This window comes from Patiria miniata, unplaced genomic scaffold, assembly GCF_015706575.1.
Source record: "Patiria miniata isolate m_02_andy unplaced genomic scaffold, ASM1570657v1 HiC_scaffold_19, whole genome shotgun sequence".
In the NCBI taxonomy this organism is placed as follows: Eukaryota; Metazoa; Echinodermata; class Asteroidea; order Valvatida; family Asterinidae; genus Patiria; species Patiria miniata.
In genome coordinates this window covers 8,759,940-8,776,889 of record NW_024037057.1, presented here as the reverse complement: position 1 = coordinate 8,776,889, position 16,950 = coordinate 8,759,940, and the positions used below count along the sequence as shown (strand labels likewise).

The following is a 16,950-nucleotide window of genomic DNA, read 5'->3' as shown; positions in this document are numbered from 1 at the left end:
TTTTCATTCAGATTATGTTTTCCAACTAAAAATTCTGGCAAATGCCTCTGAAGGAATTACAAATTTGTTCAAATTTGATTATTTTGGGGGAAGAAAAGAGAAATGTAAACTTACAAATATTTTTACAAATCCTTGTAACATTTTGAATTTAAAATAAGTGGTTCACTACCCTGGTAATGTCATCAAGCAAATTATTGCTTTTCATCTGCAGCCTGTTGTCATAGTAACCGTTATCTACATAACTGTCAGCCATTACTGTGACCTACAAAATGTCACAAAATTGATGAGGAAAGATTTTTTTTTTAAATCACCAACGGGCATGATTCTTCAAGTGACAAAAATTGCATCATCTGAACTTTCGACCATGACAAATTTTAATTTTCCTAAGGTGGGAAAACAATTCCAGACCTCCAGCTATTAAAGCAGAATACCGTTACACTTTAATAAACAAAGCTCTACTTAAAAAAATTAATTAACAATTTTATTTTAGGGTTAGATTCCAAGAAAACTATTAAAGTAGGTTCTTTTTTCTTTTAGATTTTCCAAAAATACTTACGTTGGGCTAATAACAAATTAACATTTTGTGTTTTTTTTTAATTTTCTAAAATTGTTTTTTTTTTTTACAAAAGACAAAGACATACAAATAACTTCAGCCATATTTGGAAGCAGAATCGTTTTCTTTTTCTTATTCTACACACAAAAAAAGCTTTCACCCCTAATGTTGTAAGCAATCAATAAAAATTATAAATAAACAACTTCTCTCGACATTTTCAAAATTTTATACAGATTTTTGTTTTTGTATTTTTTTGCCCGGCTTCTGGTTACGAAGTATGGGTCTCAACAGAGACGGAAATCTGGACAGGAAATTTCTTGTCCAATCGATTATTTTAGTCTTTAATTTCTCATGCTGTTGACAGCGATGAAAAAATGTTCTACAGTTGGTACCATAACATGTCAACCACTGAGGACGTGTATGTCCTCACAATACATCCATGTATACATGTAAATGTCCTCATTTGTATGCATGCATAATTAACCTCATTAGAATAAAGTCCACATGTGATTTTGCATGTACACTGTGCACATGTATACATCTGAAACTTTGCACGTACATTGTAACTTGTAAGTGTCATCATGCGTTCAACTGTTTTTCGTGTACATCTTCAAATCATCAAATCTTCCAATGACCACGTTTTGAGATTAATAACAATAATAGTGGGTATTTATAAAGCGCACGTATCCACCAGGACTGGTGCTCAAGGCGCTACATCATTATTACCCCTGCTCATTGGGCCCATGAAACATTCCAAATACCATCTCAGCTCCCTGGGAGTATACAGCTCGACGCTGCCTGTTAGGCGCAAGGAAGCTAAATCAATCACAATAACCATCTCTGCCCACACAGGTACCCATTTACTCCTGGGTGGAGAGAAGCAATGAGTGACAAAGTGCCTTGCCCAAGGGCACACGCACCATGACCCCAGGCTGGACTCGAACCCACAACCTGCAGCTTTACCCGCAGACCACGAATCCAATGCCCTTAACCACGAGGCCACAGTACTCCACTATAATACCCTATCTTCTTACATGACAATGGGTATGATGGTGAAAGAGCTAATTTCCATGGAAACACTGAGGAATGCAGGAGTAACCCAGTGATTGTGCTTCAAGCTTCCAAGTCACATGACGACTAAGAGTGAAAAATATCTAATCAAAAAAAGTCTCAAGCTTCAAACCAGAAGTCGGGCAAAACGACCTTCCTGCCCCCAAGAAATCTGGGGAGGAATACCAATCATCTCAGACTTATAAAAAAAGAGAGAATTTGCAGAGTTTTTTGCATGTATTTTGTTTTTTCCCATTTTACTCCACTCCTCATCACGTCATCGTTAGCAATCTCAGCATGGCCGCGCAGAATCCCGCCAGAAGTAGCGCCCTCGAGTGTCTGAGCGTGGTGCTTGCGTTGTCCGAGAACTGGGAATTTGAATTTTTATCTTCTGGGGTCTTTCCAACTTGCTTCTCCGTGACGAATTCTGGCATTTTTTTGGGGAAGGAAAAAATAGGGAAAAATATGTAATTAAAAACAAATTCAAGGAGCAGGACTGAAATCCATCAACAAAAACTGGGAAAAGTACTTTTTAATTTTTGGAGCCCTTCCCACCGGCTTCTCCGTGACAATCTCTGAAAGTTTTTTGAGGAGAAACAAGGCGGAAAAATCTATCCACTAATCTATCAACCACAATAAGTAGCCATGAATGAGGTGGTCCAATAGTTGCATGCTTTCTTAAAAGTTAAACTTGCGTTCATGTTTCTCTTTAACAAATTGAATTTTTTTATTAATAAATTTTCAACTTGTTAATTTTATCCCAATCAAAAAAGCCTCCTTTTACCCTTTTTTGTTTTGTTTACATCTGTAACCCTTTGAAAAAAAAAAGCATTTTGTTTTGGGCACAAACATATCTGTCTCAAGAGAAGACTGGCTCCTGGTCCTTAAGCATGGTCCTTACATTATCGATACTGATAGTGGGGCGGGAACCAGCCTATCACACGAGAATTAATGTCTGATAGCCAATTATTCAAAATTGTAAAGTCATATATCAATAAATAATAAAAACGGGCCAACTTTGTTTGGTCAACATCTCATTCAAAGTGAATATTTTTTTGACTGCTAGAAAAATAGCAATTTAGAAAAGGAATCTACTATTGTTTCGGGACGAAACTCAAATTTGGCACGGGGAATGCATCTTTAAGTGACTGCATCTTTAAGTGACTGCCTATAGTGACTACAACCTCAGTGCAAAAAGTTCCCTGGCAACGCCATAACTTGGCTTGTTGCATTACCTGTCTTCTGTGTAACTGCCTGTGTCACAGTAGTCGTCCTGGGTTGTGTCGGGGGTATTGTTGTGGGCCGCGTCGTCCGGTTGGGGGGTCTAGTCCGAGGGGGTGTTCTCGACGGCGTCTGGCCTGTAGGAGAGGGTTCTGTGGACAGTTAAATGGAATCAAAAACAAAGAAGATAAGTGGAAATATTGAATCAGAAGGGGCAAATTGAGTGCTGAATAAAAGAAACTTACTGTTAAATGTTTCTTTTTGATTAATTAAGAAAGATTGAGGAAAATCCCAAGACAAGTATTGTCAGGAAACCCATGGAATCGTCTTAACCCTTCAGTCACTTTAGCACCCAAAACTGCACAAACACTCTATGGGTTTATTCATTTTCTTCAGTGAATGAACACAATGTAACACAATGTAACACAATGTAATACAATGTAGTGCAATGTAACACAATGTAATACAATGTAACACAATGTAATACAATGTAATACAATGTAATACAATGTAATACAAAGTAATACAAAGTAATACAATGTAATACAATGTAATACAATGTAATACAATGTAACACAATGTAACACAATATAATACAATGTAATACAAAGTAATACAATGTAATACAATGTAAAACAATGTAATACAAAGTAATACAATGTAATACAAAGTAATACAATGTAATACAATGTAAAAACACAATATAACACAATGTAATACAATGTAATACATGTGCTAATGTGTTAAGTGATAGAACCCCGGATTTGAACCTGGGGACACAGAGGTGGAAGGCGAGGACGTGCAAAAACTGACCTCCCACACGATTCTGGATTTGAGGACCCCAATAGACCATTATCATGTTGCGGCCATCTCGATTTTTCCCATTGAAATCAACGTAACCAAAGCGGGGCTGGAAGGAAAAATAGTCTGGTTCCTTTGTGCACAAAAACCCATTATCATTCAGTACAGTTACTGGATACAGGGAACATGACTGAAATGGTGGCATTATGATAAAGGTCTGTAGCGTGTGAGATGACTTACCTGTAGCCTCAGGCCTGATGTAAAATCTAACTTTCATGTGATGCGTGTCACACAGGCCGCTGTTAACCTGTTGTAAGCCCGCTAATGTGCCGTCAGAGGTTGCTATAAAAAAGGGGAAAAGCAAACACAAATGTTAGAAAATGGGCTTCAAATGGGCACTCACTTTGATGAGCAATCGTTTCTTTGTCACTGTTTAATACCGGCAGATTGTCAATTTGATCTGCAACAGTATGAGATGTGATTGACAAGTGACTGACTTTCAATTCCTTGATTAGAATTCTGGTAAAAGTGGTTGGTCTCTCTATCTTTCCTTCATCCATCAACATTCTCCCACCAAATACTGCCCCCAAGTTATCTAATCCGCCTTTTCTTTGCAACCCATTACACACCTGTGAATGGATACAAGCCAGCTAGACTGATTCCCTGACCTTCCATAAATTGCTACGTTTCATCTTAAGTGGGATCAGGGAACAAGACTACAAGAACATTGTTGTTTTTCTTGGTTTTTTCCAGCATTTACAAACCCAACATTTTAACTATGTCAGTGTAACAATATCTGCTATAAAATACTAGCCCCTAAATCCATTTCTGAACATTACGGCAAAAGCAAATGTTGCCTAATTCCCTTTAATTCCACCAAGTTAAAGGTGATTATATTTGTTCAATTAGAACCTTGTACTTACTTATAAAATAGTAAGTGCGACTGTGCATGAAAGTCAAGCTGAAAGGGACGGGCGAGTCACGCTGGAACAGGAGTATGTAGGAATTGTCTTCAAAGGGTCTGTTACACGTCAGCAGGTTACGGACGGTGCCGTAGCTTCTATTGGTGCTGCAGGCGTGGAAACCAGCTTCTGAGACCTGTGTGAAGTTTAGGTATTCGGCAAACTGGCGCCCCGTCGTGGTATTGGGAGTCTTCGGGCACTCGATCTCAACTTTGTCGTTGATCTCCGCTTCCACCTGCAGCCCTCCTGTGCCAAAACTGTTAGGGGAAAAACAGAACAAAGAAATAATGTTTATTTCTTGTTTACGAGAGGAAACACCAGGGCCCAATTTAACGGCGCTGCTAAGCACAAAAATTTGCTTAGCACAAAAAAGTCTGTAATATGAAAGCAGGTTATCAGCCAAAACTCCATGTGATTTTCATGCTAAGCAAACAACAGCTGAATACTAATCACGAGCAATATACATCACGAGGAGTTTCGGCTGGTAACCTGCTTTTATAAGCCAGACTTTTTTTTGGTGCTAAGCAAATTTTTGTGCTTAGCAGCACCGTGAAATTGGCACCAGTCCTATGCACTCTGTTTTAGCAACAAAGTATCCACAACAGGCTATTTTGGACACATTTTGTAGTTTTAGATTATACAACATCAAAAAGGTGGACTGTTTTCTGATTTTTAGCAAATTTTGGATATCCAATTTTCAAATGCTGGCTAAAACCCTGGTCATGACTTTCGTCTGGGCAAACAGAAGACCAAAAGAAAGACTTTGCCTTAAAAGGTCAAAGGAACAGAGTTTACATGTATTATAAGATTTAAATAGAATTTATTATTTTTGTTGTTGAAATTATGCACAATTTCTCAACAATTGACGATTGGCGGTGATAACATTTTTCAATAATATCTGGAAACCAATAATACCAATGCTGATATAAAAAGTGCATTTCCCTGAAAACATTTTTTTTAAATTCCCATCAACATTATTCTGTAGATTTCTCCCATAAACCTTCTGACTAGTATGTCTGGGAATGTTTACTGTCCCATCACGTATCCCACACCTTCCATTAAAAAAAACCAACTGCAACAAAATAAATGAATGTTTCATTTGCAGCAAAGCGTGGAAATTTATCAAAATGCCAGCGCCCCATGAGGTGTCTCAGCGCACCAACCTCGGCCCCAAACACTGTCACATCATACTACACTCATCAATCATCATGTCTGATTCTAAAACACAAGTGATAAGGTTTAAGTGCAATCAACTCTCTCCTGTAAGCAACGTTGAACTTTGAGGAGAGGTTTAATGAGGAGAAAAGCGACTGTTTAGGAATGTTATATTAACAAATTTAATGTAGCAGAACATATTTTTCAACAAAAGCACAGCATGAGAACATTGTGCTGGTGAGAGATCTGTTTGGTTTGTTTTGTTCTGTTTATTTCTCTCTCTTTTTTGCACAATTCCTTGAAATTCAGTAATGGCAAACTAGCTTTTCTTTAGCCTAATCACAAATATTGGAAGGCTTAATTTTTTTTAAAGGTTGGTTTCGAATATCCATTTTCCAAAATCGAAACCGAATTGTGGAATTCAAACCGAATTTTAAAAAATTCGGATTTAAATCCCCCAGATCAAAACATCCTGTTTTAAGAGTACATCTTTTCTAATCGTCTGATTTTTTGTACTAAGTTGGACACAGAAGTAAAGTGGCACAGGTAAGAACAAGTGGTACTGTAAACCAAAAAAGTGATATCTTTCTTTGGTTTAGGACAATCAACCAACAAAATTGACTTCTGAGCATGCAAGTATGCATCCACTGGTCCGAAAACAATCCGATCTGAAAGCTTCCAGTTGAGCCATCAAGGTATGCCAACTGACTCAAAAAGCAAACACGGCAAAGAGCAAATAACAAACACATGCACCAGCGAATGTTTGCGCTGAGCAAACTTCATTTAGGAGGCGCACACGGCCAGTTTGGATGACAGCGTAATACAGTAGCCTATGGTGGCTTTTTTTGGCAGCAGATTTGGGGTTGTTTGGGAGGTGATTTTCTGGGGCATGTCAAGTGGGTGAGCGGGGATTTTAGACGGTGGGGGATTTTGGGGTCTATTGATGGGTTGATGCAGGGTGGAATTATAACTGACGGAGGAGACATTGGGATTGGAGTTTGGATGGGAAGAATTAATGGGAGCAGGAGGAAAGGACAATGGAAAAAAGACAGTGTCAGTTAAAAATCTGAGGTGTAAAGAAGAGTGGTTGGGACGGAAAATGGAGCTAGAAAAGGAATTTGATTCACTTCTGGAGTGGGCACTGGACAAGGAATTCAGTCTACTTTCTTTCAGTAAAATAAAACACTGATCTGGAAATGGGCTGACTTGCAGTGTATACTTTGTATTAAATTCTCAATATTAAAACATACATTTCAAAATGGAATATAGGCACCTCAATATACACATGATTATTGTCTGATGGTCAAAGCACACTTTGCAGAGCAAGTGAGTGAGTGGTCCTAATCAACTGTAGAAATGCAATGCTGCCCTCTTGTGGGAAAACATTGACATGTTTGTCCAACAGTATATAAGTGTATACAAAACATGGGCTCAAAACTGGAAGAGTTCCACACTGACCACACACTTGTGCATTGGCATGCGTGTACATGCATATGTATACAAACAAAGCCTGCAATGCATATTCATAGGCCAGTCAGCCAAAGTTATATCAGCTGTCCACAGGATAAAGCTTTATAGACAAAAACTTTCCACAACCCTACTCAGAATGGATAAGGCAAAAGAAAGCCACTGTTAACTGCAAATGGCACCAGACTGCTAAATGGTCCATTCATTAAGCACAGAGCAAGACAAACATGGCTCAGCAAATCTCTGCAGCCAAGTTCAAACAACACCTCTGATGGGTCTTTCACTGCCTTAATCCGGCTTCACCAAAAGAGAGTGTTAAATCTGAAAGTTTGTCAAATGTCTTGAAGACATTAAAATGCCTTGTCTGGTCTCCACTCCAGACAACGATTACATAAGCTGAATCAAGTCTGAACAAAGGAGAGAAAGTTGACCATTTAAAAGTCAACAATTTTCATCCCCACTTTGTAAAAATAACAAAAGTCTGAAGTAAATGACCAACAATATTACAAGACAACCACAGCTGACCTCCCCTACTTTAAGTCCCTCTGTCAACAATAACACCCCTAATTGCTTAATTGACTCCACATTGGGTTTAATCCATTTACACAGCATCTGGGAACTTCCACAGAGGATGAGGAGGGGTGTTCTTTCCTTAATTGCCCATCAAAGGCCAGAGTCATTAACAGTAATTGGTTTGGCCAGGTTCCAGTTTGTCTTGGGTATTACTGGGATGGTTTGGACAGATTGAAATTGGTAGAGAAAGCAACAGTTTTATTGAGTGATTAACTGGGAGATTAAAATATTAATTGAAACCAGGAGTGGGACAGGAATGTACCAGGTGTCAGTGACTGTTCTTCATAACACAAGGCAGGAACAACACAATTAGAGCTAAGAACTGGGTCTTTTATTGGTTTATTTATATATTCATTTATTTATTTTAAATTTAGTACTTCTGTAAATCACTACTTTGACACTCAAGAAAGGATTGTTTGTCTTCAAAGAAAATTAAAATCACTGCCAGAATCGATCCAATTCACCAACAGATCCCTAGCCTGAGAAACTTGCTTACAGTCTTCGCTACAAAACAAAGTGAGTACTGTTTTCCACTTCAAAGACCGTCAACTTTTCAAGCAACAATTTATTGCTTCGCAAAACAACGCTTGCCATATCTCAAAGACAAAAAACCAAAGGATCAAGGCAAAAGTTACAGGTGCCCATGCGCACCCGGCCCAACCCGACAAACAAACAAAACAAGACCCCGTCTGTCAGTAGGTATACACAACGAGGGGTACAGCAGGGGTGAGAAAATGACGAAATTTACACCTTACTGTAGGTGTAGTGTCAGGAGATCACAACGTCTTATCTCGGCACAAAGAAAAAAATGTACAAGGTGTGTCTAAATTCTATGCTCCATGCTGGCCATCTTGCTGATGGCAAAATTTATAAGTTCACTGTCTCACAGCAAATTCATGGGAAGAGATTTATCATTTTGCTTTTTCGCTCTTGGTAATTTATATCGAAGACTGATAAGTGTTGAAAGGGTTGGGTTCGGAATGGGTTCAGGAGTCGAGATAATAACGGTAATGGGATATGATAGCAGGATGACAGTTTCTGACCCGGTTGATGACGCAAGTTACAAAAAAAAAAGTATGCGAGGCCTAGATCGGAAATCAAGAGCACGCGAGGCAGTTGATGTTATTGGCAGATTACAAAGTTCCAGTTTCAAGCTACAAAGTTAAAAAATTCGGAATTTAAAATTTGGCATTCTGAATCTTGCATATATACACTAGATTTTAACATAAAGTAATATAAATTCTTAAGAGAGTTACTGAGTGAAACTTTGCAGGCTTTGCCAGAACTCATTGAAGCTCGTGAAAATCAGTCAGAAAATCTTCATAAAACTTTCACAGAAGACAGAGCATAAGGAAGAAAACACGTAACAAAAAACTATATCACTGGTTTTGAACATGTATATCTGAAAAACATACATCCGTTTCTATATCTCCCCCCAAAAAACTTGGTAAACTGTACACTACAACTTACATATAAAGCTTTTCTGAGGGTTGACATCGTTTTTGAGGGGTCAAAACTTCCATACATCATCACCTACTTATTTAGCCATGGGCATCAAATTTCTCCACCCCTCCGAAAAAATCTCTCGAGTCTGTCAGATCCTGCCCCTTTAGGGCAAATATGTATCCTGTCTGTCTCTATGCATGGAGTTTTTTCCTCTGTTGATTTTCACACCCAGTGTTGGTATGATCATGATAAAGAGTTCATAGACTTGAAAACGATGAGGAACTTTAGGGGTGGTTAGAGGAAGGCGTTGAAGGGTAGGATGTGAAGAGGGGGATGGAATTTGGATGAATTCCTTTCGAGCATGTCGAGGGGTGATTTGTCAACGCTTGGTACAATTTCACGGTAATGCTCAAAGAACTCTGAATTGCCCAGGACAGGGAATGTTTTACTTTGCTAATTCAAGTTTTCAGCAAAAATGTAGCTTGAAAGAAGGCTGCAACTGCTTTCAAATCGTGTTTTTTTGCTAAGCATGATTATTCATTATTAAAGCATTTTAATGTATTTTCTTCTTTAAGCAGTTCCGTCACTTCTGTGTAATTGGAAAGGTCACAAGGAATAGAAGTCTTCAACTTTTGTAAGCAAAATGTTTTCTGCTCTCAGCAATTTTTTTCGATGAAATTAGCCGCAGCTGAAACCGAGTCTCAAGATTAAGGCATCTGTCAGGACTTGGTCAATAAGGTCGCAACTCACGCCAAACTTGGAAATTGGTTGGGGAAATTGTCTGGGGACTTTGGCTAAGCATAGAAGGAAAACACGGACATTTGGGCGGAAGAAACTTTGCCACCATGCCAAGACCATCTGTCCAAACAGGGTTGCCCTGTTTGACTTTTGGGCAGGACGGGGGAGTAGACTGCAAGGACGAGTGATAAATTTCCATCCAAAAATGTCTACATTTTGCTTTAAATTTATGTTTTTCACCCTCTGCTTGTATCGAATCACTAGAATTGTTTTTGTTTTATATTTGTTTTGGGGTAGGTTCTGCGGTATAGAGCTTTAATGTCCGGAGATTTATTTCCTCGACTAAAAGAAAACTATTTGCTTGACTTTGAAAAAAAAAATACTGAAAAAAAAAATACTGAAAACTCTGACCTGATTTCACAGAGCTTAATTTGTTGAGAAGAAATCAGTGGAGCGCCAGGCACAAGCAACATATCTCAAATGATATTTTGGCTGGTAACCTAGTTTTGCTAAGTACATTTTCTATGCTAATAAACTTGTGTGCTTAGCAGTGTGCTTACCATGAAATTGGCCCTAGAAATACATGTAGGAAAGTGGAGTATTGCAATATTACAGACAGCGTTACTTCATCTGGAGCAATATTAAAGTTCAACAGACAATATCTTTCATCGTATGAACTCCTGCTGTTCCAACTAGCCCAATTCACCTCTCCGACTCCACTAATATCACCGTCTCTTCAAGAAAACCGCTGCAGGCAGAATGAAATCCTAGCAAATACTTTCCATGCTGGAAGAATGCGAGGTCAGGACATACAGCCCACCCCTGACCGATGCGGGGCAAGCGACTAGGATAAAAGTCCTCTCCACTCCAACTTCAAAAACAGGACCAGGACATTCCATGAAGCAAATCAACTGAGAGATTCACCGTTTAAGAAGGAGGGTTTTGAAGATATCTGGCAGTGATCCGAGAACATTCAGTAAGGGATACCTTGGTAATGGGAAGGAAATGGACTGGAACGTAATTGGGGCATCTTTTTTTGAAGCCCGTCTGGGCCAGGGACGAGACGGGCCAGGGACGAGACGAGCTGTAGCAACTGACGATTCCATTTGAATAACTCTGGTAATTTTCTGTCACGGGCAGTTATTCACGCTCTGTGAAGTTTGCGGATCCGACACAACATATGGAAAAGTTGATATTGGTTAGACATGTAAGAAGAAACTGAACAAGCTTTACCTTTGAACTCTTTACTTTGCTTCAGCCAGGAATGACGCTAGATAGATACAAAACCTGTGAACACTGTCTCCATTTTTGACTTCTGCTTTTCCTCAAAGCACAATATATGTGGAGTAGAACAGTTTTACACAAAACAAGATACATGAAAAATAAAGACACTAAGGACAGCTAAAATATATCTCTAGTAAAAAACTTTCTTCTCAACAATTCCAATTCTGACAACATTTTGTTCAGGTTAACCAAATCAAGGCGAAGCACTCAAATCATATATTTCCTTGGGTTGGGCTTGAAAAAGCAACATTTGGGGTCTTAAATAACAATCACAGACTAGAGGCGATCGCTGGGGAATCATAACCTTAGCACATAATTTATTCCGGTAGCTCCCAAAGCCAAATTTCTGAAATGGACCTCGTAAATTTGTTAACTGTCGGGGAGCTTTTGCTACAAGAACCGACAGGCTTTAAAAAAGAAGAACTTCACAGAAAAAAAAAGGAGAGAAAAAAATCCAATTAGCTCTTGCTACTGACCCCAGACCTCCTTGAATAAAAGATTATGGTTTATTGTAACCAAATTATTGGAGAATTAACCCCAATGTCGACAGTCCGCGGTAAATTTTGCATAATTGGGTCGAGGCTTTCAGCAAGCCGGCCTCTTTGAAAAGATCAGACCACTCCGTCTCTGTCTCTTGAATAAAATAACCGTACCATCACAAGAACAAACTGAAGAGGGATGTTCAAAAAGAAATATAGCAGGTTCTTTATTAGTTCCCTACGGATTTCATAGTCTATCTAAAAAAAGCTAAAGTGGGCAGACATTTAAACCCCCCCCCCCCCCCTTTCCCCAAATTTGAGTTGAAAGTGGGAGAAAAACGTATGGTATCAATTTTGATCACATTCAACCCTCGAGCTCAAATTGAAACTGATCATGATTTATCCAACAAAATGAAGAAAGCCCCACAGAACATTTTTATCACAAATATCCAAGGGCTAAAACTCCCACTTTACCAAATCCAAACCGCCCTTATCTACAAAAAACTACAACCTCCCGTCCAGATACCTGTGGTTTTATTCACTTTTCTGACATCATGATGTAATTAGGTCCGAGTTTAATTGGGATTTAATTGAAACTGAAAGGGGTTATGAAATATGACAAGCCGCCGCTCTGCTGGTGAGATGCCACCTGGTGCTGGGGTCCTTGAAAGGAAAAGGGGTCCTCCTCAAATTCTGAGGCAGTTGGGGAAAAATCACTCTTCTCCCAAAATAAATTATGGAAAGGAATCACGCACAAGGAATTGCAAAAAAAAAAAAAATAGGCATTGGAAAAAAGCAGACCAAACTTCAGAGCTAAATATGAGCACAAGTACATTTTTTTTGCAAATATGTTTTTTCTTGATGTTCTGGGACCAATTTAATTTAGAAATATGATTAATTTTGTCAAGATTCCTTGAAAGGAAGAACACTGAAACTTAACTGGAACTTCGTGAAGTAAATCTTCCACACACAAAAAACAACCACGCAATTAAAAGGAAAACTGTGCTCGTGAAATTTGAGTAACTTAGAAAACAAGTAACGTCATAAATTTGTAGAAGTATGCGTATGTATCAAAGTTTTCAGATATGTTCACAAATTGGCCTCTGCTAGAGATAAAATATTCACAATCAGTGACTAGCAATTTTGTTTGGGGGGTGGGGGGTGGGGTGGGGGGGGGGGGGGGGGGGGGGTGGGGGGAAGGACTGAATTCCGAAACTAAAATTTGTTCAGTCAATCCCTGATCAAACAGTAACTATCCAGTAACAACTGAACTCCAGCGTCGCACCTGGCGTGCTCAGTCAGCCTCCACACCCAGCCTTGGCAGTCTGTGTGGCTAGAGACAGTTTGTTTGGACTGTAACCGGCAATCCCACAATCCTCCCCTGCTATTCAGTCACCAGGTGTCGATGGTTGCCGTGGCGACCCCTCCACCTGGTATCATATGTCAATCAGATGAGGGATTGCTCCAGGAGATGGGTTAATAGCTCGACCATAAAATGCCAGAAGGATAAGGGGTATTAAGAGGGCTCTTCGTTTTTTATGTCCAATCAGTGATGACACATTTGGTGACCTCGCTACAAGGACACCCTATGGTAGTGATAACAAGATTTTGGGCTGGGATAAGTGTCTCATGTCTGGCTTAAACCCACAAGAATGCTGGTTTCGAGTGGGGCAGTTAAGTTTTTATGTTTTCTAAGCGATGATACACTTTAAGTCTCCTATCAAGGACATGGTAAAGCCTGCTGATTACTTTGTTGATGATCTTTACAGTACATGAACCATAGAGCTACGTACTAGTTCCTAGCTCTATGGAACTAGAGATACTCTGGTATCACCACAGATATGCGAACATTACGCCTGAACATTTTCTGAACAATAACTACAGAAAACTTTTCGTCTTGACTTTTTCGATTACAACTATCCATCTTCTTTCCCGCATATGAATTATTCAAATATAATTCTGCATAAATTATGGTCCCACAATAACCTTGCTTATGCTCACATCTGACAAACATGAGCCATTGCTGCATGCATCAGTGAGCCCCATGCATCACAACACACAGCCAAGTGTGTACAATATGGTATCCATTGGAGCAAAAAAAAAATAAGAGGGGAGTCATGATATCAGACAGGTTGTAAGTTGATCTGTGACACGCCGCACTCCACATGGGGCAATATTCATGGGCCAGGTCCAGCAACAGTAAGCTGGCTTCCTCCCCTGGGTTGAGGGAAACATATGTTTCTTGACCCCCCCTCCCCCCTCAGCAGGTTGATTTCAGGCTTTGGTTTGGGCGGTTTGGAGGGGAAGGATGGAAGGCAGTATAACTGTGTAAGTTAGCTAAATCATGGAGGAAGGAACACATGGCTAAATCAAGATTTTTACAGTTCAGGACTTAAACCAGACTAACTTCATGATTCTGAAGCTCAGGGACTGCTCCAGCTGTGGATCAAAAGGGGAATTTTGCTGTCAAAATAGGGGGGGGGGGGTTAGCATGCATTTGCTGTGTTTTTCTGCACGATTTTCCAAGTTCTTTTGCGGGCCCGAGATGTGGTGTTTAGAGTAGACCCTGTCAGGCTGACCCCCACCCCGGGCACCACGTCCTGTAGATCAACCACTGAAACTACATGTCTGTATCTTTATCCAAAATAAGTGAAGGGTAAATTAAAAAAAAAAATTCAGAAAAATAAAAAAACTTGCAAAACTTTTTCTCATTTTCCACATCAAAAATATCATAATTAAAGTTCAGAATATTTGTTTTTAAAGTGCCAGGACGTGATGCAACAACTTGGATAAAAAAGTGATGGTCTAGCTTATCCCTCTCTTTAGTGAAGTGGGAGGAAACAGGATGGATTGCTAATAGTGATTTATGGGTTTGTAACTCCGCAAGCATTAACATCCATTTTGGCCTCGGTTTCCAAAAAGGCAGAATAGACCCGCCCATAATTTTGATCTTTCCACCCTGTCCATCCATCAAAACTATTTCAATGCCAACATGGAAACCGTATTCACATCTGTAGAGCACCTCCTGTCACAAGAGAACACTCGTCTGTTTTTGTCAGTTGCAAAACAGACAACAAGCCCAACATATGTCCCTATAAATCAAACACATACATCAGGAATCCAGCTTTTTGACTTGCAAACAGATGGCACGGAAACCCTAGAAATTCCTTCTTTTGTCATCGGAAAAACGTTTCACAAGTATTCAGTAAGTATGTCTCCTGCTGTTTCTTTGGAGACAACTTGTCTGACTGACTTGAATTTGAAACATCCGTAACCTCCACCTTGTTCCCTGTCCATCACTTACGGACGGGAAGTCAAAGTAACTCTTCAATTTAAAAAAAAAAATGAACAAGGTCAAGCACGTTTTTATCATTTAAAAATACTTTCTGGTTCTACTCTAGAAATGCCACAAAATATGCAATTGTCAATCCTAAACTTATGTTTGAAGCCTGCTGAATCCAAAAGATTGCAACAGCTAGAACAAAACCAGTTTTTTACATCCTGAATATGCAAATCAACCAATAAAATCTAACTTAAATTTTGTCATTTTGAGCATTTTGCAGGTTCAAAATAAGCTTTGGAGCCAATGCTTCCAAAAAAACTGATGAGACAAGAAATATGTCAACACAAGATCCCAAAAACAGCCCTGGAAAGTAGGAGACGTAAGGATGCGATTCCCATGACAATCCATCAACTCAAGGAGTCCTCCTTAATCCCACACTCCTCACCATCCCTTCTCAGCCACGCCCCCGTAAAAACCCGCCACGGTTGTCAGCATCAATCCACCCGTGGCTTCATCTTAGAGAGGTCAAGACGCTAACCCATCCCGAGACGGCACAAAATTCCTCATTCCGTGCTCTCGCTCCAACGAGCCGTTTAAGAACGCTCTTCTGACGATTTGACCTGATTTCATTTCTAATTATGTCGATTGGACTGGACTGTCCTTTTTTTTTCTCCGGCTATGATTTCCGGCTAGGAACGGACGAAGGAAAAGGACGACAGGGATTTACTTTAGGATGGCCTTCTTTATGGACCACGGTAGAACAATTATTTGCTCATTTGAGAGGGTAATCTCCATTTCAATCTTTCAACTAATGCGTTCGGTTGGTTGGCTTCTAGCGCAGAATGTCAATAATACAAGTGTTTACTCCGATAAAAGGGCCATGATAAAGTGCCTTCTCCATCAAAACCTTACCATGCTCTCTCTTCTTTCTTTTTTTAAAATAGGATCCCTACTCCTCACTGTGTGCTAAGTTATGCGTATGATAAAAGTCATCGTTATCTGTTAAAAAAATAAGCAGCTTTCATTTTTGTAAACTTCAAGAAAGAAAAAAATTATATCCAATTTTTGCAATAATCACTTACAGTAAATTAAATTATAGGCCTATTAATTTAAAAGCCTCTATAATAATTTTTATGCAAATTAATATAATGATTTGCAAGATCTGTTTGGCAACTTTAAAAGAGGCAATCAAACAGGTGTCTACGAGGCGATGATATTTTTGGCTTAATCATGACATTTTATGTCAAATGCTTTCTGCTGAGTATTAGAAAAGCAACAAAATGTTTCGCTCTTCATGTTTTTTTTCTCCAGGATCCTTGAACTTCTACACATTTTTGTCTCCTAAACCTGTTGGTATGGTGCAGCGCCAGGCCAGGGCCCATGTTTATATATCACGGTTGTGCCGGTATCTTGAGGTCAAGTCTACCAGCCATTATCCCTAACCTTCACACCATGGTTTGTTGCCAAACAACCCAGAGAGGAAAGAGAAAACCACCGGGCCTGAGAACAGGTGGATCTCGTCAAAAATGGATCACAGGATGGAATTCATAGACAAGTTTTATACAACGCCTGAATAAATCCCCGTCATCTGATTGGTGAATTGTAGATCACGTGACATATTATTATTCGGTATAATGCACGGTGCGACCATGCGTTATACCCATGCGTTATACCGTTTCACTTTGCGCTTGTTCCATGACGCGGTATTTGCGTGCAAAATGCATGCTGGTGTGCGCGTTCAGCGTAGCGCGTATTGTTCCAAAGAGCCAGCGCTACAGCGTTGGGTTCAAACATTTTCGTGAAGGGGTAGTCCAACATCTTTAAAATCAAAATAAATTGTAGTTTATTATTTACCAATCAAATGACGAAAATTTATTCTGGTGTTGTATAAAACAAATAACGAATGTTTTACGTTCGTGCGATGGAAAGAATAATTTC

The 16,950-nt window shown here is 39.4% G+C and overlaps 1 protein-coding gene across 1 annotated transcript; it reads right to left on the bottom strand.

Annotated features, from left to right (window-relative positions):
- Positions 1–1,848: 1,848 nt before the first annotated feature.
- Positions 1,849–15,554, bottom strand: LOC119725391 (ephrin-B2-like). Its single transcript, XM_038196796.1, has 7 exons — positions 15,551–15,554; positions 15,011–15,018; positions 8,968–8,975; positions 4,549–4,844; positions 3,866–3,967; positions 2,839–2,976; positions 1,849–2,030 (listed from the first exon to the last, which is right to left on the bottom strand). The coding sequence occupies exons 1-7, from the start codon at positions 15,552–15,554 to the stop codon at positions 1,876–1,878; spliced, it is 711 nt and encodes a 236-aa protein (XP_038052724.1). The 3' UTR covers positions 1,849–1,875.
- Between the last annotated feature and the right edge of the window lie 1,396 nt (positions 15,555–16,950).